At 42.4% G+C, this 16,139-nt stretch overlaps 1 protein-coding gene across 1 annotated transcript in view; it reads left to right on the top strand.

Annotated features, from left to right (window-relative positions):
- The window catches only part of Glg1 (Golgi apparatus protein 1), a 107,764-nt gene extending 92,330 nt beyond the window's left edge, over window positions 1-15,434 (top strand). The window contains exons 18-20 of the mRNA XM_080274084.1: window positions 1,633-1,846; window positions 8,820-8,926; window positions 15,270-15,434. Coding sequence (XP_080130210.1) covers window positions 1,633-1,846; window positions 8,820-8,926; window positions 15,270-15,434 — 486 coding nt within the window. The remainder of the gene's footprint in view (window positions 1-1,632; window positions 1,847-8,819; window positions 8,927-15,269) is intronic.
- The last annotated feature ends 705 nt before the right edge of the window (window positions 15,435-16,139 follow it).

Here is a 16,139-nt window from a genome sequence, read left to right as displayed (position 1 = left end):
CTTTTTTGCATTATTCAGAGTATATGAGAAAGAAATGTATTCTCCCATGCCTGAGAGAATAACCTCTGTAATGCGCATGGCACACTCAGATGCCTCCCGGCCATGGAAGCAATAATAATTCCAGGGAAAAACAAAGAAGTACTGCTTGAGGGCCTCCCAATCAGTAGCTCAAAGGTGCCACAACCGACTATTCATTGGAGGGCCCACAAACCATGCAGGAGCAATAGGATAGGTTAAAGTAATAAGGTTGTGATTGGAGGAGTCCAACGGTGAAGAAAGATTAACAGAATAAGCAGAGGTCATGTATGTTGGAACTCCCTCCAAGGCAGTCAGGGATATGGTTCGGGTGCTGTACAAGCTGCACTAGGCCATTAAGGATAGGAAAGATGTAGGGCTGTTCACCAGGTGGATCAGTGAAAGGAAATAATTGTTTGGATGGAGCCCCTGCAAGGTGGAACATAAAGTTTTGGACTTAAATGATGAGTGAATGGGTGTGTTGGTCATTTCACTAGGAACTCTGTTGATAGCTCTCCCACTTTCATGCTTTCCTACTTCTATTTCTAGGCCCTGGCCACCCCATTTTTTGGTACGAAATAGGGTTATTATGATGATAATAAATTGTTTGTGATCTTACTGCTACTTACTATGTAGGCTAGTGGGTAAGTAATTCTTTCTGTTGTATCATGATCTCCATCTTCCCTGTCCCATGGATGTAGCAAATTAAGTTATGACTCATCTTAAATGTCAGGACCAACTGCCTAGCCCCTGGCTCCTACGCTCCTCATGGGGCAACGTAGGATTGGATGATGGATGGATGGATAATGATAAAATTATCTTTTCCTTGTATACAGTTGTTTTCTCCTGTGGATCCTACCACGCAGCTTTTTAGTGGGAAGTAGTGTGAGGTTGATAATGATGAAGTACATTATTATGATAGTTATTCCTTTCAAGGTTCTGTTTGAGTTCCCTCCTGTCCCCTGTTTCACAGTTTTGCTTACATATTTTTTTCTTCTCTCATTTATAAAGGCTTCAGCATGCTTGTGTGCATTGGCTTTGGTTACCTGATGGTGTCCCTCAGCTCTGCCCGAACACAAGCAGCCTCTCCTTTCAGACCTTCATCTCTAAAGCCAAGCTCTTTGACCTCGTCCCTTTTTTTTTTTCCCATGGAGATCCATCCATAGTGTTCAAACCTCTCACCCTCCACACCCAATTGTCATCCCCCATCCTCATGACATACCTAAACCATCTCAGTCTATCGCTTCCCATTGCATCACTAATTCATTCGTCTCATCTTTCCTCTCAGCTTTTCATTGACAATCCTAAACCCTACAGGGCTGTTATACAAGGATGCACTACACATCCTCCCTCTAATCATTCTCATCTCTTTACATTTGAGCTTCTGGATATCCTCCTCCTTCACTGCCTAAGTCATTATTTCTTTTTTATATAAAAATGAAAATAATGGTGATGGTGTTATCGCATTCTAAGTTCTTCCTCACATTCCCTTTGAGTTTCCATTCAAAGTTACTGATTTATGTTTCTAATAGTCACATGAATGTGATGGTGATGACAATGATGATGGTTGTTGTTTCTAATGGTGATGATAATATTGATATTTCTGCTGCTGTACAGATGAAGGTGTTGTGCATTGATGAAACAGAGGGTCACATGGAGGAGTGCTTGAAGTTGGCATTGGAGCAGGGCCGTGTGAAGGAAGAAGACTGTCGTGTACACCTGGCTAACATGATACAGTCACAACGTGCTGACATACAGTCTGACCCACTGCTGAACCGGGCATGTGGTGTGGACGACAACAAGTACTGCGCTAATAAGGAAGAGGGATACCGTAAGTAAAAGATGGTTCCATTAAAGGATTGCCGTACTTCTTCAGTATTTTTTTTTTTTTTTTTCTTGAACATGGATAACGCCAAGGTGGAGGGATGTTGTAAGTGATACCCAGTAGATGATTGCATTAGAGGACTGCTTTGCCCCTTGAGTGCAGTGATACCTAGCTATACAGTATATTGCACTTGAAATCATGATACAGCTTTAGGGTTTTTGGACGATGACAAATACTGCACTTACAAGTGAGCAGCTGATGATAGTGTTGATGGATTGGTTAAGGAGTGTAGGTGAGAGAAGGTAGAGAGTGTTAGGTAGGGAATGATAGTCACAGCATGCCAACATACATTCTGACCCGCTGCTAAACTGTGCATTTGGCGTGGATGACAACAAATACTGCACTGATAAGGAGATAAAATATCATGAGTGGTGGAGAGTCTGATAAATGGTTTTCAAAATACTACTTACTATACAGTATGTCGGAATGAGTAGGCTGTAGCACCAGCTGATCAGGGTGTTACTCCTGAGGGGAATGGGAATGCTGATGATGGGAGAGCTGGAGCTCCTGTTTCATTTGCTTCCAGTATATCTGACCATCCCCCTTTGCTGACCTTTTCCATGTGAAATTAACGTGGAGAGTATAGAAGACCAGCATACTCTCCCAAACTCTTCCTTTAACCATCTCATGTACTACCCTACATGTGCTTTACATATCACACGATGTACCTCACTACGTCGCAGGGGTTGACGAGAGCAAGAGCTTGCAGCCAGAAAACTTTGTCCCCGCTACCTAGTGGTGGATCTATTAAGGGGAGGCGTGACAAGGGCTCCACCAGCATTGATTTTGGGGCCAAAATAAGATGAGGCATGAACCTGTGCAAGAGGGCACTGGGCATTGCAGTTCCCAGGCTTCTGCTTCCACCCAGTAGAGAGGAGCTTGAACTGGGGAGTAGTGCCCCAGGAGGCTTCCCTATCAATGGGTGTATAATGGCGGGGCAGTTATAGTGCCAAGGCACACTTGAAGGATGTTCCTGTAGCTGTCCTGGCAGGGTGCCCTGAGGCCTCTGCCACAGCCACTGGTCACAGCTGGTGGGCTATGGGTTCCAGATCCCATGTCTGGACCTGGGACTGTGCAGGTGGATGGGGCCTGTGATTTGTCTTTCCCTGTTATTTTTACTGATTACAACAAAAAAGGAAGGAAGTGAAAGCAAGCCTGAGGAAACTAAATCACCCAAGGGGATCAGTGTGGCATCTTGGAATGTGGGAAGTTTGAGGGGTAGAGCAGGGGAAGTGGTTGAGGCATTGAGTAGGAGATAGGTGGATGTTGGGTGTGTGAAAGAAGTCGGATATAGGGGAGGATCTCCAGAATGACTGCAGGGAGAGATTGTCGTTATAAGTTATTTTGGCAGGGTAGGGCAGATGGCTATGGTGGTGTGGGTGTGTTGGTTAAGGGGATATGGGTGGAATATGTCATGAATGTAATGAGAGTATGTGAAAGGATAATAGTGAAAATTTTGTTCACTGGGATAATGTTTTCATTTAAATCAGTGTATGCTCCACAGGCAGGCTTGGATGATGTAAAGAAGTATTGAATCTTGGATGATTTAATATGTGTAGTAAATGGTATGGGGGATGATGAGATTGTAGTCACTCACTCAGTGAAGTGCTGCTCTCCGGTGCCTGCCCTTTCATCTCTTCCTCCTTTCCATTCATCCTCCTCTGTCTTTCTTTCCTTCATTCTTTCCTCTTCTTTCTGTCTACAGGTGACTCTACTTTGAGTGACAAGCCAGATGGTTTCCTGTACACCAGGAGTCCATTTACTATGCTGGGTGGTAACCATATTACCAATTTATGGCACCTCTTGTCTCTTGTCTGGATTGAGCCAGTGCAGGTTTATATCCAAGGGGTAGTTGAGGTTTATTGCTCACGTAATGCCACTTCGGGGTGAGTGAGGCAGGCTGGCCACTCTCATCTTAAATGTAAGGACCAACTTGCCTAACCAGGGGCTTCTACACTCCTCATGGGGCAACACTAGCTTAGATGTTGATGATGATGACTTAAATGGTCATGTAGATGAAGCAGCTCAAGCATATGAAGGGGTACATGGGCTCTCCCACCTACCACCAGGTAGGTGGGGGCGCCCATCATCCACCCACTTAGTGTAGTGGTACTCTGTTTCTAGGGTAGGTCTCCATTGAGTGACAAGCCAAATTATTTTCTGTAAACCAGGAAAGCATTTACAGCACTGGGTAGTAACCTTATAACCAACCAACACGTGTTCTCTCCGTGACAACAAGTGGTTTGGCGGAGGGTTAGTGCCCATCCTCGGAAAACAACTAAAAGTACAAAGAAGCAGCCTTGGACCAGGACTGACCAAAAGATGACGACTAAGGACCGAACAAAGGACATTGGACAGATAGCTACATGAAACGTAAGGGGTGCAAGTGATGAGGTGAAAGAAAGAGAGATTGTCCAGGTGCTTGAGGGTGCAAAAGTGGATGTACAGTATGTGGATTAACTGAAACTAAATGGAGCTGCAAGGCTTGGTGGATGAGTTTGAGAGAGTGTGTAAGAAACGGAATCTAAAGGTGAATGTAGGGAAGAGTAAAGTGATGGTTTTTGAGAGAGGTGAAGTCAGTGAATGTACAGCGAGGTTGGATGGTGAGGAATTGGAAAATGTGAGTACGTTTAAGTACTTGGGTAGTGTGATGAGTAAGGATGGAGGTTTGGAGGGTGAAGTGCTTGAAAGGGTACAGCAGGGAAGAAAGGTTGCTGGTTCTTTGAAAGCAGTGATAAGAAACAGGGAAGTGAGCATGGAAGTGAAAAAGTTACTACATGACAGTATTGTGATACCAACTCTAACGTACGGAAGTGAAGCTTGGACGTTGTTGGAAGGACACAAGTCAAGAGTGAGAGCCGTGGAAATGAGTGATTTAAGAGGAGCCTGTGGAGTCACATGGAGAGACAGGCTGACGAATGAGGATATAAAGGAGCGTTGTGGTGTTGATGTGGATGTGATAGGAAGCGTTATGAGGAACACACTGAGGTGGTTTGGCCATGTGGAGAGGATGGAGGGTCAAAGACTGACAAAGAGAGTGTATGTGAGTGAGGTGGAGGGGGAAAGAGGGAGGGGGAGGCCGAGGATGAGATGGAGAGATGGGGTGGAGAGGTATATGAGAGAGGGGGGTGTGAGTTGGGAGCAGGGGAGTGAAATGGCGGGGGACAGGGCGACTTGGAGGCGATTTGTTTGTGGCCACCCCAAACGGGATTGAGGCGTCTGGTAATAGATAGATAGATAGATAAATGGAGAGGAGAGAGTGTGAGAGAATGGGGGTACAGTGAGTCCTCGAAATACAAAAACCTGAAGTACGAATTTTTGATGGTACAAAATCGATTAATATAGGACAAATTCCACAACTAAAATATCTGTCTCGATGATACGAAAATCGATACTCGATACGAAAGGAAATGCAGAGATAGCCTGATTATCCAGACTGTATGATGTGAAGAAGTGCCTGAATAGTCTGAAATCTTGATTAATCTGGCAGAAACAAAACACAAGTACTGTTAGATTGATTTATTTACCGGTAAATGTACAATGAAAAACACAGCTATCTTCCCAGTTCAGTCTGAAGAAAATTTACACCAGGTGAAATACAATGAAAACCCAGTTTCTACTAGTGCATGTTTCAAATGGTTCGATTTTTCCACGCTATATTTGTCAGACTTTGGGAAGATACTTGTATCTTTCATTGTACACTTGAAGCAGCAGAAAGACCTTACCAATTCAATTCATAATCTTCCAGCTTGTTTCTTTAATTTTCTGACAACTTTCAGTTTGGCAAATTACTTTTTCTTGCTGAAACATTTCCTCCCCATTATTATCGTCACTTTCCCCTACAATCATTTCCAGCGCAGTGGAAGAAACTCAGCGTGCTCAAAGGTGGATATCGTTTCACCCTTGCCACTCGGTCCTCTGTCAGAGCATACACACATACAATCGCCCATGCTTGTATACCTACTTTCATCCTCACCCATACAATCCTTGCACCCACTGTTCCATACTCTCTTATATTCTCCTTCCACTTCTTGCTTATCATCAGACATACTCCCGGTACTGGCCACCTCTGCATTTTAGGGAAAAAGAGAGTAGATTGATTGCATACGAGTCTGGGGGAAATAGCAGCCAGATCGACTATTTCATGGTAAGGAAGGCTGATAGGAGGTTAGCGAGGGATGCTAAAGTTATAGGAAGCAAGGAGTGTGTGTAGCAACACCTGCTGCCTAAGCAGCAGGTGATGAAAAGGAGGACCTGTGCATTTAGGAGAAATATGGTAGTTGAAAAACCAAGCAGTATGAGATTCCTTCTATAGTGAGATGAGTTGAATGGTAACTGAACAGGGAGCTGTTGATAGAAGTGTTAATGAACAGTACAGAGCTCTCAAGAACAACCTCCTTTGAGTTACTGATTCAGTGTGTGGATGGACAATGGGCCCACCAAGACATAAAGTATCTTGGTGGTGGAATGAGGGCATGGAAGCTGCAGTTAACGAGAAAAGAAGGCTTTTCCGGGAATGGAAAAATGGAGGTAACAAAGAGGAATACCTGGCTGCCAAATGTAGGGCTAGAAAAGAGGTTTACAGGGCATAGTCTGAGTCTTATGGGCTTTTACTTGATAGCCTAAATAGTGTGGAAGGGAAGAATATGATACTATCTATCTATCTATCTATCTATAGCCCGACGCTCTAATCCCGCAAAGGGTGGCCGCTGACAAAACGCCTCCAAGTCGCTCTGTCACCCACCATTTGACTACCCTCCCCCCAACTTATATGATACTTATGATGGCAAATCAGATGAAGAGGGAAAACAGAGATATCATAGGTGAACATTGTGTGAAGTAGTGGTGAACAGTGGGATTAAAGATGCCCGGAGAGAGCATTACAACCATTTGTTGAATGAGGTGTCTGACTTGAACAGGGAAGATTTGGAGCCATTAAATCTAGTGTTTGACCCTTGGCCTTTGATTGATGCTGCTGCTATGAGCAGGGCAATAGGCAGGATGCAGGTGGGGAAGGCAGCAGGTGTGTCTGGGTTGACTGCTGAAATGTTAAAAGCCTCAGGAGATATAGGTGTGAGGTAAGTCACTGACGTAATAAATATGATCATATATGAGTGTTTTGTCCCAGGTGATTGGCTGAAGAGTGTACCATAATTGTAAATGTGTGCAAGGGGAAGGGTGGTGCCCTGGAAAGAGGAAATTGTAAGGGCGTAAAGCTTTTGGGCCAGACAATGAAGATATGGAGAGAGTTTTAGAAGGTATGATTAGGGAAAGAATGAATTTTTATGATATGCAGTTTGGGTTTATGCCAGGCAAAGGGACCACTGATGCCATATTCATTGTTTAACAGCACCAGGAAAAATATATAGGAAAGAAAAGGGATCAGTGCTTTGTTTTTGCTGATTTGAAGTAGGCCTTTGACAGAGTCCATGGAGAGATGGTGAAGTGGGTGATGAGAAAGCTTGGGATCAAGGAGTGGCTGGTTAGGGTGGTTATGGCCCTGAATGTGGGTGCTCACACCCAGGAAAGGGTGAGTGGAGATTTGAGTGACAAGTTTTCCGTGAATGTTGGCATACATCAGGGGTCAGCCTTGAACCACTTGTTGTTTATCATGGTACTTGAAGCTCTGTCATGTGACTTCAGAAATGAACTCCCGTGGGAGATGTATGCTGATGATTTTTTGTTGACTGCAGAGAATGAAAGGGAGGTGGCAGAAAGATTTATGAAGTGTAGAGATGGTATGGGGCACAAGGGCTTGAGAGTAAATGCAGATAAAACAAAAGTGATGGTATTTAGGGCCAGTGGCAGTGTGCAATTTACCACAAGGACATGGAAAGTAATTTCATCTTGTTTAGTGTTTGTGATAAGTGGTTGCGTAAGAAATGTAGTGGTACTGTATTAGAGATAGACTGTGAGATAATGCTGATTTCATGTGTGCAGTGTGGCAGGGAGAGCATGTGGAGATTGTCAGATTTGAAAGGATTGATCATGCTGGTGAGTCTCTTGAGTGTGTGGAAGTGTTTTGTTATTTGGGAGACATGTTATGTGCTGGAGGTGGGGTTGGAGTGGCTAGATTGAGGAGTGGTTAGAAGTTCAGGGAGCTGTTGCCCCTCCTGACATTGAGAGGGCTCTCCCTTCGTGCTAAGAGATCTTTGTGTGCGGTATGTGTTAGGAGCATAATGCAGTATAGTAGTGAGACCTGGGCAGTAAAGGAAGAGGATATTTGCAGGCTCAAGTTTACAGAAAAAACAAGGATGAGGTGGATGTGCAGTGCGTCCTTGAGTGCAAAGCCTGGGGGGGGGGGGGCAAGGCTTAAGATGGGAGAGTTGAGAGGTAGGATGGGACTGGAATGTACTGCTGTTGTGATGAGGAGAGGTGGATTGAGATGGTTTGGGCATATGAAGAGGATAGGGGATGATAAGTGGATGCAGAAAGTGAAAGTGTTAACATTTGGAATAGGGTTGCAAGAAGTAGACCAAAAAAGACCCTTGACAAGGTCATTGAGTTTGACCTCAGGGATAAGGGACTGAATAGGAAAGCTGGCAGAGGTCGATCAGCATGGAGAGCTGCCATTAGGTGACCAAGGTCGACGCGTGCAAGCATGTTGGAGCCATTAAAGAACAAACAAACAAATGTTGGATAAGTATTTCAAAGGTCTTTGTTCTATAATTCAAAATGTCAAACACAACTGGAGTCTTGATGCATATTTTTGTTGATTGTACTATGTACGAAAGTAGCTACCTAGCATGGGCCAAATGACCTAATGCAGTTATCTTCTTCTGTTCTTATATATCATATAGAGTGCATGTGTTTGTGTTCATTTGTTAATTTGCATCCCTTAATCATTAACTGAGTTTGCGGCAGGAGCAGCAGCGACAGTAACTAGCGGTCACTAATTTCTGCATGCTTACTTTTGCAGATCTGGCCTGCCTGCTGGATGTACTGGACCGAAACCCACAAGGGCTGTTGGCCGAGTGCAGAGAGACACTTAGAAGGAGAAGAGAGATGTACAACACTGCCATTAAGGTACCACACTCCCATCATGACATCCCATAATGTTTCTGTTAAATTAAAGGACATCTAATATATCCTCTGGTTACACTGTTCTCAGACTCAGTGCATGTTAAGTGTCATAGGTATGTTTGCTTAGTGGTTCATGAGTATGCTTGCTTGTTGTTTGTAGGAGAGGTGTTGAAGGTGATGACAGCATGGGTCTTGGAGGTGTTGTTTGTGATGTAGTGAAACAGTTAAGTATTTAATAGAGTCAGAAAAGGTCTGTATAGTTGTTAAGTGGTGTTACAAAGACTTTCCAGTTTTCTGTTTTCATTTTACTGTTTTCTTGTTGATCTGACCATCTAGTTCTTGGAGCCTTGTGATGGTGTTCTGTGCGTGTAGGAGAGGGGAGTTGTGTTTAAGTCATGATGTGCAACTTACCTCATATTAGAGGAATTTTTAGCAATACATTATGAAGTTTCTCACTAGAGCAGCATCACGCAACTTCTTTGTGGTATTAGGATATCAGTTATCTCTCATCCCCACCCTCAAGGCTGATCCCAGGAACAAAATAACAGTAGCTACTATGAATGAACATACTGACTTGTGGATCCATTTACCATGGCTTTAGCAACTGAAGAAGGCTCAGAATTGTCTGGAAAAACTGGCACTTGATGCCAAAATCAAAAGCAAGGCTAAAAGTGACTTGAAGGAAGAGAGGCAAAGATGAAATAAATTATTGAAAGCAGCACATCACGGTCAAGTTACGGCATATTAGACCAACTGGCAACTTTCTCAGGTTTTGACTGCTTGCGTAGTTGTCAATTTCTTGCTGACTGGGAAATATGTAACCTTAGTGACTTTGTAATGATGGTGAGCTGAGCAAAAATATTTCATGGTTAGTTGTGTCACACTATTTCCAAGATGAAAATCTACATTTGAATTAATTCTGCAGTGGTCACTAAATTGTCCACATTGCTACAGTCTGTGAGTTAAGTATGAAGTGGGCAGTCTCCAGAGTAAAGATTGGGTTATAATGTCTTCTATTGCCCTGTGGAATGTAGTGTTTGTCTGCATTGAGTATGATAATGCAGAACTTAGTAATATGCCTATTAATGTTGGTGATAGGTGTGTTTTTTTAGTGTTCTGAAGTGTTGTTTCTTTAGTGAATTTTGTCCAGTCTGCTTTCTTGTAGTTTTTGTACATGAGACGTGGTCACTCTGGTTTGAATCGTGTTCCATTGGTGATAATGATGGGGAGATGATCTGAAGCTAGTTTGGGTTCCATTTGCCAGTTGTTGGTGAGTGCAAGCATTGGCAAACAGAATGTGTTGTTTAGGAGGAGGTGGTGCAGTTTGCCTGGTGTGGGATGAAAGTGTATTGTGAGGGGTCGTTGTGACTGTACACCTGAAAGCAATACTGTAATTGGTAGCCCTCCTAGTAGCTCAAGCCGAGGGAAGGACAGACTGGGGGAACGAACACGGCCTTCCCCCCTCCCCAACCCACAGCCCACCCCACTCCACCCCTGTCTACCCAACCCCTGTCTAAACATTGCTGGGTAGGTTTGTAATAATTGTGGTTGGCAGTGTTGCGTTGTGTCCATGTCTACATGATTTAACATTTACGTGCCTTACCATTAGCATTAATAACATACCATGGAGTAATGTGCAATAATGTGTTACTAGCATGAATATGAATGTGGAGAAGCACCGTGATGTAAATAAAGACAGAAGAATGAAAAAAGCGAAGTGAGTATAATTTTATTGCATTTTATTATTACATTCATATTAATATCAGGTAAATAATATTCATATTTCAAGTGTATGAAACTATTTCACCCACACTTATGGTATCTTTTACCGTCTGTCACTCCACTCCTCACCACCCACATCCTTCGTTGTCACTTCACCGTAGTGCAAACCTTCAAATCCCAGAACATGAACAAAACATCTAACATGCTTTGAGTGCCCATTTTATACACTTCTATATTGGAAGTCAGGTGGACAGCATGATACTATAAGGTATAGGAGCAAGTTCTCTGTGGTTTAAATTAGTAGGTGAAATACACCCAGCAATTTCCAGTGTTAGTATCACAAGACCATAAACTTGTGTATTGCTAGCAGGTTGTATGGGGGTTACAACCTTTGTATGCTGACTGTCTTTACAGAAAACAACTTGGCATTTACCACACACAAATCTAAAACTTATGTACAAGACATAGAGGACTTATTTTGCTCTAGGAACTACTACAGCGGCCAAACAAAATTATTCCTCATGGGACTAGCCGTCTAACCATTTGCTGTAAAGTAACCTAATCCCACAGTTCAGTCATTATGCTTACACATACTGATGCAGATATTACTGTGGTTATGGTGAAGGGTACTGTGAAGGGGGAAGTGGTAACTGATTCAGTAAACAACAGGACTGTAGTCCTCATCTTCAGATTGAATGGCTATGTATTGACATTGTGTTGCAGGTTTGTGTGTATGTGTATGTGTGCAACTATGCAACACGTGTGTGTGTGTGTGTGTGTGTGTGTGTGTGTGTGTGTGTGTGTGTGTGTGTGTGTGTGTGTGTGTATGCATGTGTGCACATGTGTGTACGGGAGCGTGTGCATGTGCATGAGTCATACTAGAAGATGACTCGAATCTTTGAAGCAAAGTTTCATGTATACAGGGAATATTATTCGTAGTTGATTTCGTGTCTATATTTAAATATAAATAACCAGAAACATTTTTGCGTGATTGACAACCTGGAGCACCGCCAGATGGTAACAAATATCGTAAATGTGGTTGAAATAGCTTCATACACTTGAAATAGGAATATTACAGTAATCCCTATACTATCCGGACGCCCACCTTCCGGACACCCCACTTACCGGACACTGTGGACCTGGACCTTCGGAACCCAAAAATGGTCAAAAAAAGGAAACCATCCCCCCAAATTCCGATTTTTTTTTTTCCCACCCGTAATTTGAAATTGCCTCGCGGCACCGAACAGCAGTTTATATCATGGCCCATTCACCCCTTCCTTCCTCCCTTCTACCTCCTCCCCTGTCAGGATTGCCATTTGGTATTTTTCATTACCAAATGTGGACCAATTTGGTAACGAAAAATTCGTTTGGTAATGAATCAGAATAATGCATTACCAAACATATTTTTCACATGTATGAGGATACACAGGATGGATATGGTGGATTGTCTGCTGTCTCTGATTAATCTCCTAGCCTACACAGCATGAAAATAATCAACATGCTGTTAATTATAAGGAGAGTGACTACGTTTTTTTCCACTTGTATATATAATTAGTGAAGAATAAATGCTTGCTTTATGATTTTGGTAATGAAAAGTTAAATTTGGCAGTGAATATTGAGGAGTGTGGTAATGTGGCCGAGCTCCGATCTGGCAACCCTGCTCCTCCCTCACCACCAGTTACTGCTTAACTGCAATCACGAGTAGATTCTTATCTCAGTGGATGGTGCACGTGCTCGTTTGATGTGAATAAACTGCAGTACCTCGCCACTAGACCACACTGGAATTTACAGTGTTGCGCAGTGTTAAGAAATTAGAATTTAGAGTGCAAAGGATTAACCGTTGATTGCAAACTGGCGGTTGAAACTGGCGTGGTGCAATTAACAATGTTCAGTGTTAAACAATTATAACCCACAATGCAAAGAATTACTGTAAGTGCAGCACAACACTGGATTACTGTACATGCTTCAAGAGCATTTTCACCACTGCCAAAGCCTTAGAGAAGGCAGCCACAGACATGCTGTAAGTACCCTGGCTGAGGTACAGTCACTTCAAATTCCTCATGCTTTGATTCCTTTTCATTTATTTCATGCCTTATGTCCATTATTGGTGTGATTAGGGTCCTAAATAGGTTTAAATTGGTGCTATGCATGTCCGGTAGGGAGTTATTCAGGTGGCTTTCAAAGTTAGGCTGGGTTAGGGTCCTTAAGTACCAGTCCAGGAGCCAGGGGCCCACTTTCCGGACGGGACCACTTTCCGGACATGCCTTTGGCTCTAATACATCGGACAGTGGAGGGATTACTGTATTTACTTTGTATCAATAAGATATATTATTATAATGCATTAACATTTTACTCGCTCAGCTTTTTTCATATCCATACCTTTATTTATATCACATTGCCTCTCCGCTTTCATATGTTAGCTGGTGACACAGTATCGCACATTACATCATGATATGTTATTAACACTAGTGGTAACTCACATGTATGTTAATTCATGTAGACATGGACACAATGTAACAATGCCAGCCACGAATGTTACAAACCTACCTGGCTGCATATTTCCATTCTGTATGCGTACTCGTCTCACCACCAGGAACCCTCAGCCAGGAACGACGCTTATCCCATTGTTTGAAAACTAACCATAGGTTTTTCTTGAAAATATGCTCAATGTGTCAAAATTACCACTTAAATTCTTCCTAACCTGATCTATCCCACTATGGCTGCTTAGCTGAGGTGGCTGGCTGTTGTATTGAGACTAATACCCATACAAAACGGAAATATGCTACCTGGCAACGTTTAGACGGGGCTTGGGTAGGGAGGGGTGGGGTGGAGAGGGCCTGGGGGGGGGAGGCCATCCCGTGTTCATTCGCCTGGTCTGTGCTTCCCTTGGCTTCAACAACTAGGGAAGCTAATGATTATTGCTTTCAGGTGTACAGATGTGTACAAAAGAAAAAGAGACACTTTCATAGTCTGGGCACAAGAACTGGATCATTCCTGGCTGAGTAGTTGTAGTGGTTTGAATAGAAAAATGGAAGCATCTTAACCTCACATACCCTCACCTGGTACCATTGACTCACTCTCCCTACTGTAATTTGTTGACCTGAAATTACTCACTTCTTGGGTGTCTGGAAATAAGGCATTGTCTGTTTCTTTTGTCCTCATCTGTACGTGTTACTGATTTGCAACTGTGAAGCACTTAGCCACAGTTTTCATTCCCTGAGGTCTTAGGCCCTTGCAGGCTAGTCACACAGTATCTTAGGATAGGATGCAGGACTACTGCATCATCCAGGTACCATTTGACAACCTCTAGAAGGGTGGATGAACATCTGAGTTAAGGATACCAAATGCTTACATCAGCACTTGGACCTTGGTGTTATCAGGTTGGCAGCTTCATACTGCCATCCCACTTTTCATCCTCTTCACTGCAAACTTCTCTTATGCCAGTATCACAGTTATGGACACTGCATTTAATTTTTGTCTATCAGTCTGTCTATCTGTTGCCAGATGCGTTAATCCCATAAGGGGTGTCCACAAACAAATCACCTCCATGTTGCAGCACCAAATCTGGTCACTGTTACCACTGCTGTGCATTCAGTATTCTCATTCATTAGTCTTTTAAAATATTCCCTCTGTTCAACCATTGTTTGTCTTCTGTTTGTTACTACTGTATTCTCACACTGCTCTCTTACATTTTCACACCATCTTATTCACAGGCAGTCCACTAGCTACATCATCACTTCATTACAATCCCTTCACACCACAACACATTTCATTACCTCAGGCAGTGCCCTCTCACAGCACAGACAAATTTTCAACAAAATATATTTGGAAGCATTGCACTGAATCGACCACTTTGCCTACTGTCCACTGAGTTCACATCTAGATAAGTCTGGAGCTGTAACAACAACAACACTTATACTGGTATTTGAATTTCAGTACAGTTAGAAATAATTTGTATTAACCATAGCTTCAGTATGGGTAGTAGTTTGTTGGACAGTTTATTGTAAGTATTGATTACATCATCATCATTGTTGCTGTCGTTGTCATCGTCGTCATTATCGTTGTTGTCGTCATCATCATCATCGTCATCACCCAGATGTCCTTATTAACCCTAAGGTGGGGTGAGGTAGGGTCCAGAGAGATAGAAAAACTTGATAGAATGAGATAGTAACCAAAGTTTGCTCATTTGAATGAGCCACACTCCCATTCACACATCATTCAAGTCTCCAGAGCCATAAAAGATATTGATTAAATATTATCATTCCTCACTTTTTAGAGGCAACACTCATAGGTGAGTTCATGAATTTTTATGCCTCATTTTCTTTATACAGGGAACAGACATAGCAGGCATAGGGAATCTGGTTAATTTCTATGCCCCATTTCCTTATACAGGAAACAAACATAGTAATACAGTATAGGTGAGCTGAATTTTTATGCCCCATTTTCCTTGTACATGTAGCAAACATAGGGAAACTGGTTAATTTGATGCTACATTTTCTTTGCACAGGTAACAGACAGCAAACACAGTGAAGCTGGTTAATTTTTATGCCTCATTTTCCTTATACAGAGAGCAAACCTACGGTAAGGAATCTTGTTACATTTTATGCTCATTTTCCTTGCACAGGTAACAAACATAGCAAGCATAGGGGAGTTAGTGGGCCACGTATCAAGATCATCAGAGCGAACATACCTTTTGCTGGTGTTGGCCTCAGCTGTGGGGATTATCTTCATCGGGGGATTGTTCTGTGGGAGGGCAACCAAACGCTACAAGTTGCTAAAAGACAGATAAGCAAAGCTGTTACAGTTTTAGGCTCAGGTTGTTGGGAGTGGATATAAAGAGTTTGTTTTCTTTCTTGTAACCACTTTGATCCAATGACGTATTGTATATACAGTATTTTTTTCTTGCTGGTGTCAGGCAGGTTTATTCAGATTAGGAAAATATCCTCATAGTGAAGGAGTTAGTGAAGGCCACATCCAACCTCTGGATTCTTAAAGGTCTCTCCTAAGCCACTATCATTCATCCAGAAATAGCAAGCATAAACTAAAAAATACATCATTAGATGGAGGGGTTATACTGTATATCAGTTACTGCTACAAGTTGCTGAAGGACAGATAGCAAAATGTTACAGTTAGATTCAGGTTTGTTTGAGTGAATACGAGGATTTATGTATTTATTTATATAGTTTTTATTTTTATTTTGTTTAAATCAGTCACTACGAATCTGATACCAGGCATGACTGACGAAACTGTCAAGAAGTAACTGTAGGAGGAAGATGCATTTAAAGTTTTGTTTCCCCTCTGTTATGCCAGAGTTTCTTATAGAACTTAGTATCACAGTAATCAAAGTTACCTTATAATTTGGTGTTTGTCTTACATATGAAGATGTTTTTAGGATATAGTAATGAAAGTTATTATGTATTGTGAATTAACAGAAGTTTCTTCTGTTGATTCACTACTGTGTGAAGCTTTTAAAGTAGTGATGGTCACATTAAAG

Source organism: Coenobita brevimanus, chromosome 1 (genome assembly GCF_032717465.1).
Source record: "Coenobita brevimanus isolate Jiangsu-jjx chromosome 1, ASM3271746v2, whole genome shotgun sequence".
Taxonomy (NCBI): domain Eukaryota; kingdom Metazoa; phylum Arthropoda; class Malacostraca; order Decapoda; family Coenobitidae; genus Coenobita; species Coenobita brevimanus.
The sequence above is the reverse complement of the archived record's forward strand: the minus strand, read 5'-3'. Positions and strand labels throughout refer to the sequence as shown.